The sequence below is a fragment of the Callithrix jacchus genome, chromosome 22 (assembly GCF_049354715.1).
Source record: "Callithrix jacchus isolate 240 chromosome 22, calJac240_pri, whole genome shotgun sequence".
In the NCBI taxonomy this organism is placed as follows: domain Eukaryota; kingdom Metazoa; phylum Chordata; class Mammalia; order Primates; family Cebidae; genus Callithrix; species Callithrix jacchus.
In genome coordinates, this window is record NC_133523.1 from 3,604,245 (window position 1) to 3,617,545 (window position 13,301).

General features: G+C 53.4%; 1 protein-coding gene across 1 annotated transcript in view; it reads right to left on the reverse strand.

Annotated features, from left to right (window-relative positions):
- ZFR2 (zinc finger RNA binding protein 2) overlaps positions 1-10,997 on the reverse strand; it is a 43,267-nt gene extending 32,270 nt beyond the window's left edge. The window contains 3 exon segments of the mRNA XM_078359587.1: positions 861-1,101; positions 9,540-9,669; positions 10,853-10,997. Coding sequence (XP_078215713.1) covers positions 861-1,101; positions 9,540-9,669; positions 10,853-10,997 — 516 coding nt within the window.
- Positions 10,998-13,301: the final 2,304 nt, after the last annotated feature.

Sequence of the window (13,301 nt, forward strand, 5' to 3'; positions counted from 1 at the left end):
AGCATCTGCTCAGGACCAGGCCCTGGCTCGGGGGCAGGGGGCCGGGGGCAGCGGGCAGGGTGTGTGGCTGACATGCAGCTCTCATGGAGCCGACACTCATTTCCAAGAGTCTGACTGCGATTTACAAGAGGACGCTGGGTGTGGTAGGAGACGGTGGGCCCGCAGGGAGAAGCCCCTGAGGCTGTGGCGAGGAGACGGAGAGGGGAGGAAGAGGGTGGGTTAAGGTGGCTGCTTAGCTTGGGTGACAGGGTGGCCTCTGGTGCCACTGGCCCACACAATCTGGGGACGAGGTGTGGCTGGCAGGGCTGTGAGTTGGAGCATGGTCACGGGGGATGTCTTCGAGACACCAAGCGGGAACATCGAGGCTGGATCTGCAGCCCTGAGCTCCTCGGTTGGGAAAGGGGGTGTTCAGCACCAGGTGTGCCCCACACACCATGGACTCCCTCTTAGAAAGGTAGGAACCCGGAGCGTGGGGAAGGCGGGGTGAGTCCTGGTCTCTCTGGGGCGAGGTGGCTGAGGCCATCTGCCGTGGCCAGGGAGGGGTCCTCCAACCCAGCAGACCCTCCTCCTCCTTCAGAGTCACTGCTGAGGCTGGGACAAAGCTCTAGGTGCCGTCACTGTCCCCACAGCCCCGATGTGGAGGTATGCATGAGACCTGTCCTTGAGAGCAGCGGATTGTTTCGGGAGCTACTGTCCTGATTTCTCCCCACTGCGGGCACATAATCCCAGCAGAAGAATCCTGAAGGAAGGAGCATGGTCAAGAGGCCTGGAGAAGGAGTTGCTGCGGGGAGCCCACCACGCTCACACGCGCAAGGCTACCACGTTTCCTGGCAACGCTAGTCAAAGAAAGGACTGGGTACCTGGCAGGGAGCCACGGTGATAGCAGTGGGGATGTGCTCCTGGGGTTGGCTGTGGTAGGCGAAGTCCTGGCTAGAGTGGGGCTGCTGCCTGCTGTACCCCGCCAGGGCAGCTGGCGGAAAGGCGGGGTTTGCGGCTGGGCCCATGCCAGGAGTGGGCTGTGCAGTATAACTGGCCCCCACGGTGGGCAGGGGAAGGGTCGGAGGCTGGGCGCTGGAACCACAAACACACACAAAAGCCCCATGGGGTTAGAGCGAGTTCTCAGGTGCACTGAGTTGACGGCGTCAATTCCAGCCGCCGCTGGACCTGAGCTGCCCTGCTTCCTAGAGACGCTCCAAGGAGCCCGGGCATGGTCGGAAGCACTTTCCACAAATTAACACCATCTCACAGCAACGCTGTACTAACGCTGGGACCATCATTGTACCCAGTTTACAGACGAGGAAACTGAGGCACTGTCAGTGGCAAAGGTGGGACTCAGACCCACCTGCGTTGTGCTTTGCAGATGATCTACTTGTGTGGCTGGGCTTCTTCTCCACATCAGGGTGTTTCAAAGAAAAGTAAGCTTCACAGTACAGTGTCCGGCCAGGTGTGGTGGCTCACACCTGTAATCCCAGCACCTTGGGAGGCTGAGGCGGGAGGATCACTTGAGTTCGTGAGTTCGAGACCAGCTTGGGTAATATAGTGAGACCTTGTCTCTACTAAAATTTTTAAAAAAGAAAAATTAGCGAGTGTGTTGGTGCACACCTGTAGTGCCGGCTGCTCCAGAGGCTGAGGTGGGAGGACGGCTTGAGCCCAGGAAGCAGAGGCTGCCGTGAGCTGTGATCTCACCACTGCACTCCAGCCTGGGCAACAGAGTAAGACTCTGTCTCAAAAGAGACAAAACAGAAAGCAGCGCAGCCGTCCCTCTGCCTGCAAGGGGTGATTCCAGGACCCTCAGATCCCGAAATCCGCAGAGGCTCAAGGCCCTGACAAACGGCACGGTGTCTGCACATAACGGAAATGTATCATCCCTCATACTGCAGGTCACCTCTGGATTACGTGTCCTGCCTAATACGATGTCAGCATGGGGTCAGTAGCTGTTACATTGCATTGTTTAGGGAATCATGAGAAGGAAAAAGTCCACACACATTCAGTACAGATGCATTCTTTCTCCAAATACTTTCCGTCTGCCCTTGGTGGACTCCATGGAAGCAGTGCCCATGAATATGGAGGGCCAACTGCATTTTCTCTTAAAAAACTTTTTTTTTGAGACAGAGTCTCACTCTGTCTCCCAGGCTGAGGGATACGATCACAGCTCACTGCAGCCTCAACTTCCTGAGCTCAAGCAATCCTCCTGCCTCAGCCTCTGAGTAGCTGGGAACACAAGTGTGCAACCATGCCCAGCTGATTTCAAAAAATAATTTGGCAGAGGTGGGGTCTCACTACGCTGCCCAGGCTCTGACTGTACTTCTATTAACACAACGAATCAGTCCACCTGATTATTAAGATAATTACTTTAGTTAGCACTAAAGCAAAAACTCTCCCCTAAAAAGAATGAACCTGTGTTGGGTTTGCACAGTGCTGAGGCCCTCGTCCACCTCCTCGTCACTCTTCAGAGGAGGTGTGGGACCGTCGCTAACCACGGTCTAGATGAGAAAACCTCCAAGGAGGGGGGGCTCACATCAAGTGCAGGGGCGGGTTCGGACCCAGATCTTTCTGACCCCAGCGCCCCTTGCTCGGCTAAGTATCAGCCACCCAGTAGACAGTTCTGGAGTCTAAAAGCCCATTTGGCCGGGCGTGGCTCACGCCTGTAATCCCAGCACTTTGGGAGGCCAAGGTGGGCAGATCACGAGGTCAATGGATCAAGACCATCCTGGCCAACATGGTGAAACCCTGTCTCTACTAAAAACACAAAAATTAGCCAGGCGTGGTGGCGCGCTCCTGTGATCCCAGCTACTCGGGAGGCTGAGGAGGAAGAGTCGCTTGACCCCAGGAGGCAGAGGTTGCAGTGAGTCGAGATTGTGCCTGGCAACAGAGCAAGACTCCATCTCGAAAGTAAATAAATAAATAAAAGCCCATTTCCCAGGGAGAAGTAGCAGTAAAGATTATAGCCCAACACCACTATGGATATACATTGAAAAGTGAAGCTCCTACCCCATAGGGAAGGAGCAAGTTGTGAGGGTCATTCTGGGGAAAGTGGATTAGAAGGCAGAGACTCCACACCACCCAGCCCCCAACTGGCCCTGCCGTAGGCGAGTCATCCGGAGGGTCAGGGCCAGGGACAAGGAGACATTCTTGGTGGCACAGGAAAATCTCGTGAGTTACATCTTTTTTATTTTCTGAGACAGAGCCTGACTCTGTCACCCAGGCTGGAATGCAGTGGCATGATCTTGGCTCACTACCACCTCTGTCTCCTGGGTTCAAGCATTCATTCCTCTGGAATTTTCACACACTTGTCCTGAGCCACAGGCTGCACACTCATGCTGTAGACACTCGACGGACACCGTGACTGTGACACACGGTGGACACTATGACTGTGATACTCGACGGACACTATGACTGTGATACTCGGTGGACACTATGACTGTGACACTCGGTGGACACTATGACTGTGATACTCGGTGGACACTATGACTGTGACACTCGGTGGACACTATGACTGTGATACTCGGTGGACACTATGACTGTGACACTCGGTGGACACTATGACTGTGATACTCGGTGGACACTATGACTGTGACACTCGGTGGACACTATGACTGTGATACTCGACGGACACCGTGACTGTGACACACGGTGGACACTATGACTGTGATACTCGACGGACACCGTGACTGTGACACTCGGTGGACACTATGACTGTGATACTCGGTGGACACTATGACTGTGACACTCGGTGGACACTATGACTGTGATACTCGGTGGACACTATGACTGTGACACTCGGTGGACACTATGACTGTGATACTCGACGGACACCGTGACTGTGACACTGGATAAACACTGTGTGACACTCAAACACTGTGTGACACCCAATGAACACTATGACTGTGACACTCGGTGAACACCGTGACTGTGACACTCGATGAAAACCATGACTGTGGACACTCAAACACCATGACTACAGACACCCAATGAACACTATGACCGTGACACTCGGTGAACACCGTGACTGTGACACTCGGTGAAAACCATGACTATGGACACTCAAACACCATGACTACAGACACCCAATGAACACTATGACCGTGACACTCGGTGAAAACCATGACTATGGACACTCAAACACCATGACTACAGACACCCAATGAACACTATGACCGTGACACTTGGTGAACACCGTGACTGTGACACTCGATGAAAACCATGACTATGGACACTCAAACACCATGACTACAGACACCCAATGAACACTATGACCGTGACACTCGGTGAAAACCATGACTATGGACACTCAAACACCATGACTACAGACACCCAATGAACACTATGACCGTGACACTCGGTGAACACCGTGACTGTGACACTCGGTGAAAACCATGACTATGGACACTCAAACACCATGACTACAGACACCCAATGAACACTATGACCGTGACACTCGGTGAAAACCATGACTATGGACACTCAAACACCATGACTACAGACACCCAATGAACACTATGACCGTGACACTCGGTGAACACCGTGACTGTGACACTCGGTGAAAACCATGACTATGGACACTCAAACACCATGACTACAGACACCCAATGAACACTATGACTGTGACACTTGGTGAACACCGTGACTGTGACACTCGGTGAAAACCATGACTATGGACACTCAAACACCATGACTACAGACACCCAATGAACACTATGACTGCCAGAACTCCTGTCCCCACATCCCCATAAGTGGCTGTGAAAGAAACAGAACAAGAGACAGTGCTATCCAGGCTGCGCTGAGCACCGATGGATGGGCCAAAGTGAGCACGTGTGGAAGGTTCCATGCAGGAGCTGGGGCAGAGCAGAGCCTGGCCCCGGCTGCACACCCCTTGCTGCAGACCACCTAGCCCCTCCCCCTCCTCCCTCCCCACCAGCATCTGTGTCCTCCTGGAAGCCAGAGAGGGGTCCTCTCAAAGTACAGCCCTAACCATGCCATCTCCTGCTCAAAGCCCTCCCCCCACCCCACCAACCCCTACCCCTTGTCGAGGGCTCCCCTCCCTGCTGCCTGCAGGTGGCTACTTCAGTGATACCCTGGACCAGCCTCCTGGAGCCCCTGCGGCCTGACACTTATCCCCCCATCTCCTGGTCCTGCTTTCGTTTTCTTCCTGGCACCGCCCAGGCTCCACTGTGCCTCTCTTCACCGGCCGTCTCCTCCCCAGCCCTGACACCCTGGAATGCAGGACAGCGCATGAGCCCAGCTGTCTCGGGGCTGTGGTGTGTGGCACGCAGCAGGGGCTCCGCTCACATTTAGGGAGGGAAGGTGCTTTGCTGAGGAGTCCATCAACCACCTCAGCCTGTTTCTCCAGATTCTCCTGAAGGACCAGAAATAGGGAGCTCTACAGAAGGATGGAAATGTCCCCTGGGACCACACACACACTCTGACCTGCACCATCGAAGGGTGATTTCATCTCTCCCAGGAAAAGCAGAAGTGCCCTACCCGTTATGAAGAAACATTTAGATTCCACACAAAGCCCATTGTGAGATTTGTGTTTCTCTTCTGGAAGTCTCAGAGACTTTACTGGCCAAAATGTTGATGAAGAACGGGGTCCAGGCTACATACGTGGCTCACACCTGTCATCCCAGTACTTTGGGAGGCCAAGGTAGGAGGATTACCCGAGGTCAGGAGTTCAAGACCAGCCTGGCCAACATGGTGAAACCTTGTCTCTACTAAAAATACAAAAATTAGCTCAGGGTGGTGCGGGCGGCTATAGTCCCAGCTACTTGGGAGGCTGAGGCACAAGAATTGCTTGAACCCGGGAGGCAGAGGCTGCAGTGAGCTGAGATTGTACCACTGCACTCCAGCCTGGGCGACAGAGAGGAACTCCATCTAAAAAAAAAGTAGCTCTCTTTATTTATTTGAGACAAAGTCTCGCTCTGTCACCTAGGCTGGAATGCAGTGGCACAATCTTGGCTCACTGCAACCTCTGCCTCCCGGGTTCAAGTGATTCCCCTATCTCAGCCTTCCAAGTAGCTGGGACTAGAGGCATGCGCCACCACACCCAGCTAGTTTTTGTATTTTTTAGTAGAAATGGGGTTTTACCATATTGGATAGGCTGTTCTCGAACTCCTGACCTGGTGATCCGCCTGCCTCGTCCTCCCAAAGTTCTGGGATTACAGACGTGAGCCACCACACCAGGCTGGAAAGTAAGTTTTAGGAAAACATGCTGGAATGGCTCATCTCGGCTCACTGCAACCTCCACCTCCGGGTTCAAGTGATTCTCCTGTCTTAGCCCCCCAAGTAGCTGGGATTTCAGGCCCTTGGCACCACACCTCGCTGATTTTTGTATGTTTAGTAGAGATGGGGTTTCCATCATGTTGGCCAGGCTGGTCTCAAACTGACCTCAAGTGATCCGCCCGCCTCAGCCTCCCAAAGTGCTGGGATTACAGGCCTGAGCCCCGGCGCCCAGCCCAGTGTTTGATATTTAAACCGCGTTTATGATGGAGACATATTTAATTTTTGCACACTTGTGGTTTAGTGGCACCTCGTGGTTGAATCCTTTAGATGAGTCTTTCTCCGCTGGGGTTCCAGCAAAGGAGGAGGCCTGGCGCCCTGAGGCATCCATTTGTAGAAGGAATTCCTCTCCCTCCCTGGAGTCTGGAACGGAGCTCTCTGTGGCCCCCTCCAGTGAGACTGTCTCTGCCATCTGCTTCTGTGCTCTGCGGTGTCCAGGCAGACCCCTCATTGGAAGAGGGGACTGCACGGCTGGCCCAGGTGGCCATGGGCAGGTACCACGGGCTGGGTGGCTTTAGCAATGGAGACTTACTCATTCTCTCACAGTTCTGATGCCTCGGTGTCCTAGATGGTGCCGGCAGGGGGGGTCCCTCTGTGGCTTGCAGACATCGGCCTTTGCCCTGTGTCCTCACGTGGTCGGCCCTCCGTGCACGTCTCTGTCCTAAGCTCTTCTTACAGGGATCCTGGTCAGATCGGATTAGGGCCCATTCTGCACAGGGCTGAACTCATTAAGTTGATTTCATTTCGACTGAATTCCCTCATTAGAGACCCTGGCTCTCCCACTGCACCCTAGCCTGGGCGACAGAGTGAGACTCCGTCTGTACGAGAGAAAACATTTTTTATCACAAAAGTATAAAGCGGGGGGCGGTCATGGTGGCTCACACCTGTAATCCCAGCACTTTGGGAGGCCGAGGCAGGAAGATGGCTTGACCCTAGGAGTTTGAGGGCAGCTTAGAAAACATAGAGATACCCTATCACTATTAAAGAAGAAATTTAAAAAAAAAAAAAAGAAGGAAAAAGAAAGCCCAAACCACAACATGGTTCCTACATGGTCATACCTCTGTAATCCCAGCAGTTTGGGAGCCTGAGCCCAGGAGTTTGACACGAGCCTGGGCGACATGACAAAACCCCATCTTTACAAAAATGAAGTAACAAATTAGCTAGGCATGGTGGTGCGCACCTGTAGTCCCAGCTACAAAGAAGGCTGAGGCAGGAGGATCACTGGAGCCCAGGAGGTCAAGGCTGCAGTGAGCCGTGATCCCATCACTGCACTCCAGCCTGGGAAACGGAGCGAAACCCTGTCTCAAAAAAAGAAAAGTAAAAAGACTGAAAATAAGTCAAGACCCTGTCTCCAAATCCAGACATATTCCGAGGCGCTGAGGGTTAGGGCTTCAACACAGCAATGTGTGGGAGAAGGGGGCAACTCAGCCCCTAAGTGCCGCTTCAGGTCATTCCCGTAACACACTCAAATGATACGGAAATCTTTTTCATCTTTTTCTGAGACAGAGTCTTGCTCTGTCGCCCAGGCTGGAGCACAGTGGCGTGATCTCGGCTCACTGCAACCTCCGCCTCCCAGGGTCAAGTGATTCTCCTTCCTCAGCCTCCTGAGTAGCTGGGATTACAGGAACCTGCCACCACGCCTGGCTAATTTTTGTATTTTTAGTAGAGACTGAGTTTCACCATGTTGGCCAGGCTAGTCTCAAACTCCTGACCCCGTGATCCACTTGCCTCAGCCTCCCAAAGTGCTGGGATTACAGGCGTGAGCCACCGCGCCCGGCCCATTTTTCCCAATATTTTTGATCAGCAGTTGGTTGAATCTACAGGTGCGGAACCCATGGACCGGGAGGGCTGGCTAAGTCAATCCAGCCATCTTGGATGTTTTGACTCGAAAAACCACAGCACCGCAGTTTCTGTGTATGTTGTTAGAAAGGTGTGTTTGTCGTGGTGAGCGGGACACAACATACTGTGTTTAACTTCAGCCAGCTTGGTTGATACTGTTGAAATAGCTAGACATATGGCAGGAGGGCTTCCATCTGCACTTCCGCCCGGGCCTCCCGAACGCAAAGACCGATTAGTTACGTAAGCAGAACACACAGCTAAAAACAACACTGTTTGCTTGTTTGAAACTGTCACGATTCAGTCACCTACTTTCCTTACCACGTAAGCAGAGTACGCTTCTGAAAAAGGAATAATTCTTTGTTTGAAAATGTTACAATTCACCCATATTCCTTAATTACATAAGCAGAGTGTGCTTCTAGAAAAGACTGTTTACTTGTTTGAAAATATCACAATCATTCACCTATTTTCCCGTTTTCCCTGATCACATAAGCGGAATATGCTTCTATGGAAAAGACTGATTGTTCACTTGCTTCAAAATATCATGATTCATTTGCCTACTTCCTATTGGTGGCCATTTATGCTGCGCATTAGTTAGCTCGTGCTGAGTGACAGATTAGCCCCACAGAACAAGGTAGCTTTAAACAGCAAGGCCTATCCTCACTGTGTCTGTGGATCAGGAATTTGGGACTGGCCTTACCGACTTCTGGCTTAGGATCTTTTATGAGGTTGCCAATACGAGGTCAGCGGCAGGATCTGCTTCCAAGAAGCCTTCCTCCCAGGGTTGGGAAGTTGGTGCCAATTGTTGGTGGCAGTCTGTGTTCCACCCACGAGGCCCTTTCCTCAAGCTGCTTGAGTGTCCTCACAACATGGCGGCCGGTTTCCCCCAAAGCAAGTGATATGAGAGAGAGCAGGAGAGAGGGAGCCACACACACCAGGTGGAAGTTGTCCTTGTTATGATCCAGCTTCAGGAATCATTTCACAGAGCTGGGGACAGCAGGTGTGGCTCACACCTGTAATCCCCACTACTCGGGAAGTGGAGGCGGGAGGGTCACTTAAACCCAGGGGTTTGAGGCCAGCCCGGCCAACGTGGTGAAACCCCGTCTCTACCAAAAACACAAAAATAAGCCGGGAGTGGTGGCAGACCCCTGTAATCCCAGCTACTCGGGAGGCTGAGGCAGGAGAATTGCTTGAACCCAGGAGGCGGAGGTTGCAGTGAGCTGAGACGGCGTCACTGCACTCCAGCCTGGGCGACAGAATGAGACTCCTTCTTGACCACAACAAAAAGTATTTTTTGAAAATGTTAAAAAAAAAAAAAAAAAAACCTGTAAAAAGAAATCATGTAGCATAACTTCTGCCACGTGCCATTAATTAGAATTGAGTCACTGAATCCGACCTGCACGCGTGGGTAGAGGCTCAGGCCTCACCTTTTGAAGGAAGGAGCGTGGAGCAATTTGCAGATGTGTTTCTGCACCGCCTCACATTGGTACCAATCTTCCGCCATCGAAGCAACGCTCCAAGGTTTATTCCACATTGGCTTCTTGTCCTGCCTGGGCCCTACACCACCCACAAGCCAATAAGAGTCAAGGGAAAAGAGGCTGGGACAGCTGATTTAGAACCATCAGGATCTACCCCTGGAGCCAGGACCACCCACTCCTGAGACACACAAGACAGGCGTGGAGTCCAAACCAAGCCAGCCAGGGGAAGGACAGGATGGAGACCGGGAGGACACCTGTAGGCTCTGTCTTTGGTTTTGTACAGTCCTCAACAAGAGGGTATGATGAGCCCAAGCTACAGTGCAAGGGCTGGGAAATCCAAGTACAATCGCAGCTCTAAAGCCCTTTGCACCGAGACCTGCTGCATCTTCTGTATAAAAAGCTTTCGTGGCCGGGCGCGGTGGCTCACAGCTGTAATCCCAGCACTTTGGGAGGCCAAAGCAGGTGGATCACCTGAGGTCAGGAGTTTGAAACCATCCTGGCCAACATGGTGAAATCCCATCTCTACTAAAAATGCAAAAAGTAGCCGGGCGTAGTGGCGGGCGCCTGCAATCCCAGCTACTCGGCAGGCAGGAGGATCGCTCGAACCTGGGAGGTGGAGGTTGCAGTGAGCTAAGACCATGCCACTGCACTCCAGCCTGGGCAATAAGAACGAAACTCCATCTCAAAAAAGAAGCTCTCATGGCTGGGCGCGGTGGCTCACACCTGTAATCCCAGCACTTTGGAAGGCCAAGATGGGAGGATCGCTTGAACCCAGGAGTTTGAGACCTGCCTGGGCAACAGCGAGATCCCATCTCTACAAAATAGAAAAATTAGCCAGGCATGGTGGCGCATGCCTACAGTCCCAACTACTTGGGAAGCTGAGGCGGGAGGATTTCGTGAGCCTGGCAGGTTGAGGCTGCAGTGAGCTGTGATCACGCCACTGCACTCCAGCCCGGGCCATCTCTTAAGAACACAAAGCGTTCAGTACTAGATAGTAAATCGTGAGCAGCTCTCGGGGGAAGAAGCTCCATTCTTCTGTGGCTTCCCTGGGTCCTGAGACCTTGCCCCTCCCACCCCGAGGCCCAGGCGAGCTGAGCAGCACCAGCAGAGGACGGCAGCGGCAGGTGTCCCTGGGGTGGAAGGCTGAGTGGAGTCCTTCCGCCCAGGGCCCCAAGGAAGGAGTGGGGACCTGTGAGGCTTTCCCCACTAGCTCCTGCTGTGCCTCCACACACAGCTTTGTCTCCACCTGGTGAACGCCCCACCCAAAAGGACAGTGGAGGCGGCTGGTTGGTGAAATGGTTTCATGACGGAGTCCAGCCCATTCAGCACAGGGCAGTTTTCCAGCTCAGGCACTGCCGACATTTGAGAAAACACCGTTCTCTGGTGGGGCCGTTCGGGGCCCTGCATGGTGCTGAGCAGCGCCCCCAGCCTCCAGCCGCCCCATGCCAGGAGCTCCCCCAAGTCGTGACAATGACAAATGCTCCCAAACGTTGCCCATTTAGGAACCGACGGTCTAGGACAAGCTCGATCCCAGGGCGTAGGCCCGCGCAGGTGGACAGAGCCGAAGGCTGCTTCCTGCCTGGTCCAGCCCTACTCGGGAAGGATCCCCAGGATGACGTGGGCTGGCCTCTGACTTGCTATCAGGCTTGAGTCAGCACCACGAAGACAGTGAGTGGAAAAGGACACACTTTTCTCGTAGACAATACGCTCAGGCATGCTAGTTTGGAACCCACTGAGGCAGCACACAGAGGACGGACGCGTGGCTGACATGCAGATACATTGGCCAGGGGAGGGCGGGTCTCGGGCATCTTTGCTGGCCTGCAGGGCAAGCCCCACTGGTTTCGGTGTTATGTCCTGTGAACGTCGCAGCTGTGAGCAGACTGTGGAGCTGTGAGGCCTACAGGGTCAGGGTGACATCAGCCGAGATACCCTTGACCTCGCCGGAGGTCACTGCCCTGTCCTGCCACTCTGTCATCATCTGATGGTGGGCACGGAGCGCCTCTCCTACACAGACAGCAGAGACACGGGGGAGAGGCAGGGAGACCCAGGCACCCTGTGGGAGAAGGAGGGGTGTGCGGACTGCTCTGAAGACCCAGGAGGTTCCCCTGGAGGCTGGAAAAGGCCCGGGACCCCTGGGAAGGGTGCCTGGGATTTCAAAGTGGAAGGACTCAAAGGAGGGCACTGAGCTGAGAGGAGCGAGGCAGAAATGGGGAGGGCCGCTGGGGCGACTGTCCTGGGTGCTGAGGGACAGAGGCTATGGGGGTGAGGGGTGGCGGGAGGTGGCTCAGGGCTCTCCAGTGCAAGGCAGAACGTGGGTTTATCCTCAGCCATGAGGAGCCACCCAGGCATCTCAGGACAAGCTTTGACCTGTTTCAGATGCTATGGTGACTGAATGACGTCTCTCCACCCCTAATTCTTATGCTGAAGCCCTAACCCCCATGTGACTGTATTTGGAGATTAGGCCTTCAGGGAGGAAAGGACGGTTATATGACATCATCAGGATGGGGACTGATCTCAACAGAACTGGGATCCTTGTAAGAAAAAAGGCCAGGCATGGTGGCTCAGGCCTGTAATCCCAGCATTTTGGGAGGCCCAGGTGGGTGGACCACCTGAGGTCAGGAGTTAGAGACCAGACTGACCAACATGGAGAAAGCCTGCCTCTACTAAAAATACAAAAATTAGCCGGGCCTGGTGGCGGGCACCTGTAATCCCAGCTACTCGGGAGGCTGAAGCAGACAACTGTTTGAACTTGGAAGGCAGAGGCTGTGGTGAGCTGAGATCGCACCACTGCACTCCAGCCTGGGCAACAGAGTGAGACTCCTTTCTCAAAAAAATAAAAATAAAATACAAATTTTAAAAAACACACAAAATTAGCTGGGCGTGGTGGTGCATGCCTGTAATCCCAGCTACTCGGGAGGCCAAGGCAGGAGAATCCCTTTAACCCGGGAGGCGGAGGTTGCAGTGAGCCGAGATCACATCATTGCACGCCAGCCTGGGTAAGAGAGTGAAACTCCACTTCAAAAACAAACAAAAAAGAACAAAAGAAAACGAAGAGGCTGGGTGTACTGGCTCACCCCTCTGATCCCAGCACTTTGGGAGGGCGAGGCAGGAGGATCACTTGAGGCCAGGAGTTCAAGACCAGCCTAGGCAACATACTGAGACCCCATCTCTACAAAACAAAAGCAAAAACAAAAAAACGAAGACACTGTGTGCCGGTGGATACTTGGGAGGCTGAGGTGGGAGGCTCAATAAAGCCCAGGAGACTGAGGCTGCAGTCGGCTGTGATCTTACCACTGTACTCCAGCCTTGGTGGCAGGGCAGTCTCTTAAAAAAAAAAAAAAAAAAAGGAGAAAGGAAAGAGACACCAGGGGTGCACATGGACAGAGAAAAGGCCACAGGAGGACACTGTGAGGAGGTGGTTGTCTGCAAGCCAAGGAGAGAAGCCTCACCAGAAACCACACCCTGCTGGCACCTTGTGCTCACACTTCTGGCTTCCAGAACGGGGAGAAAACAAACTTGGTTTAAGCTCCAGTCTGTGGTATTGTTAGGGCAGCACCAGCCGACAAAGACAGTGGGTGATGGTTAGAGAGGGGAGCAGTAAGGAGGCTGAGGCAGGAGAATTGCCTGAACCCAGGAGGCGGAGGTTGCGGTGAGCCGAGATCGCGCCATTGCACTCCAGCCTGGGTAACAAGAGCGAAACTCCATGTCAAA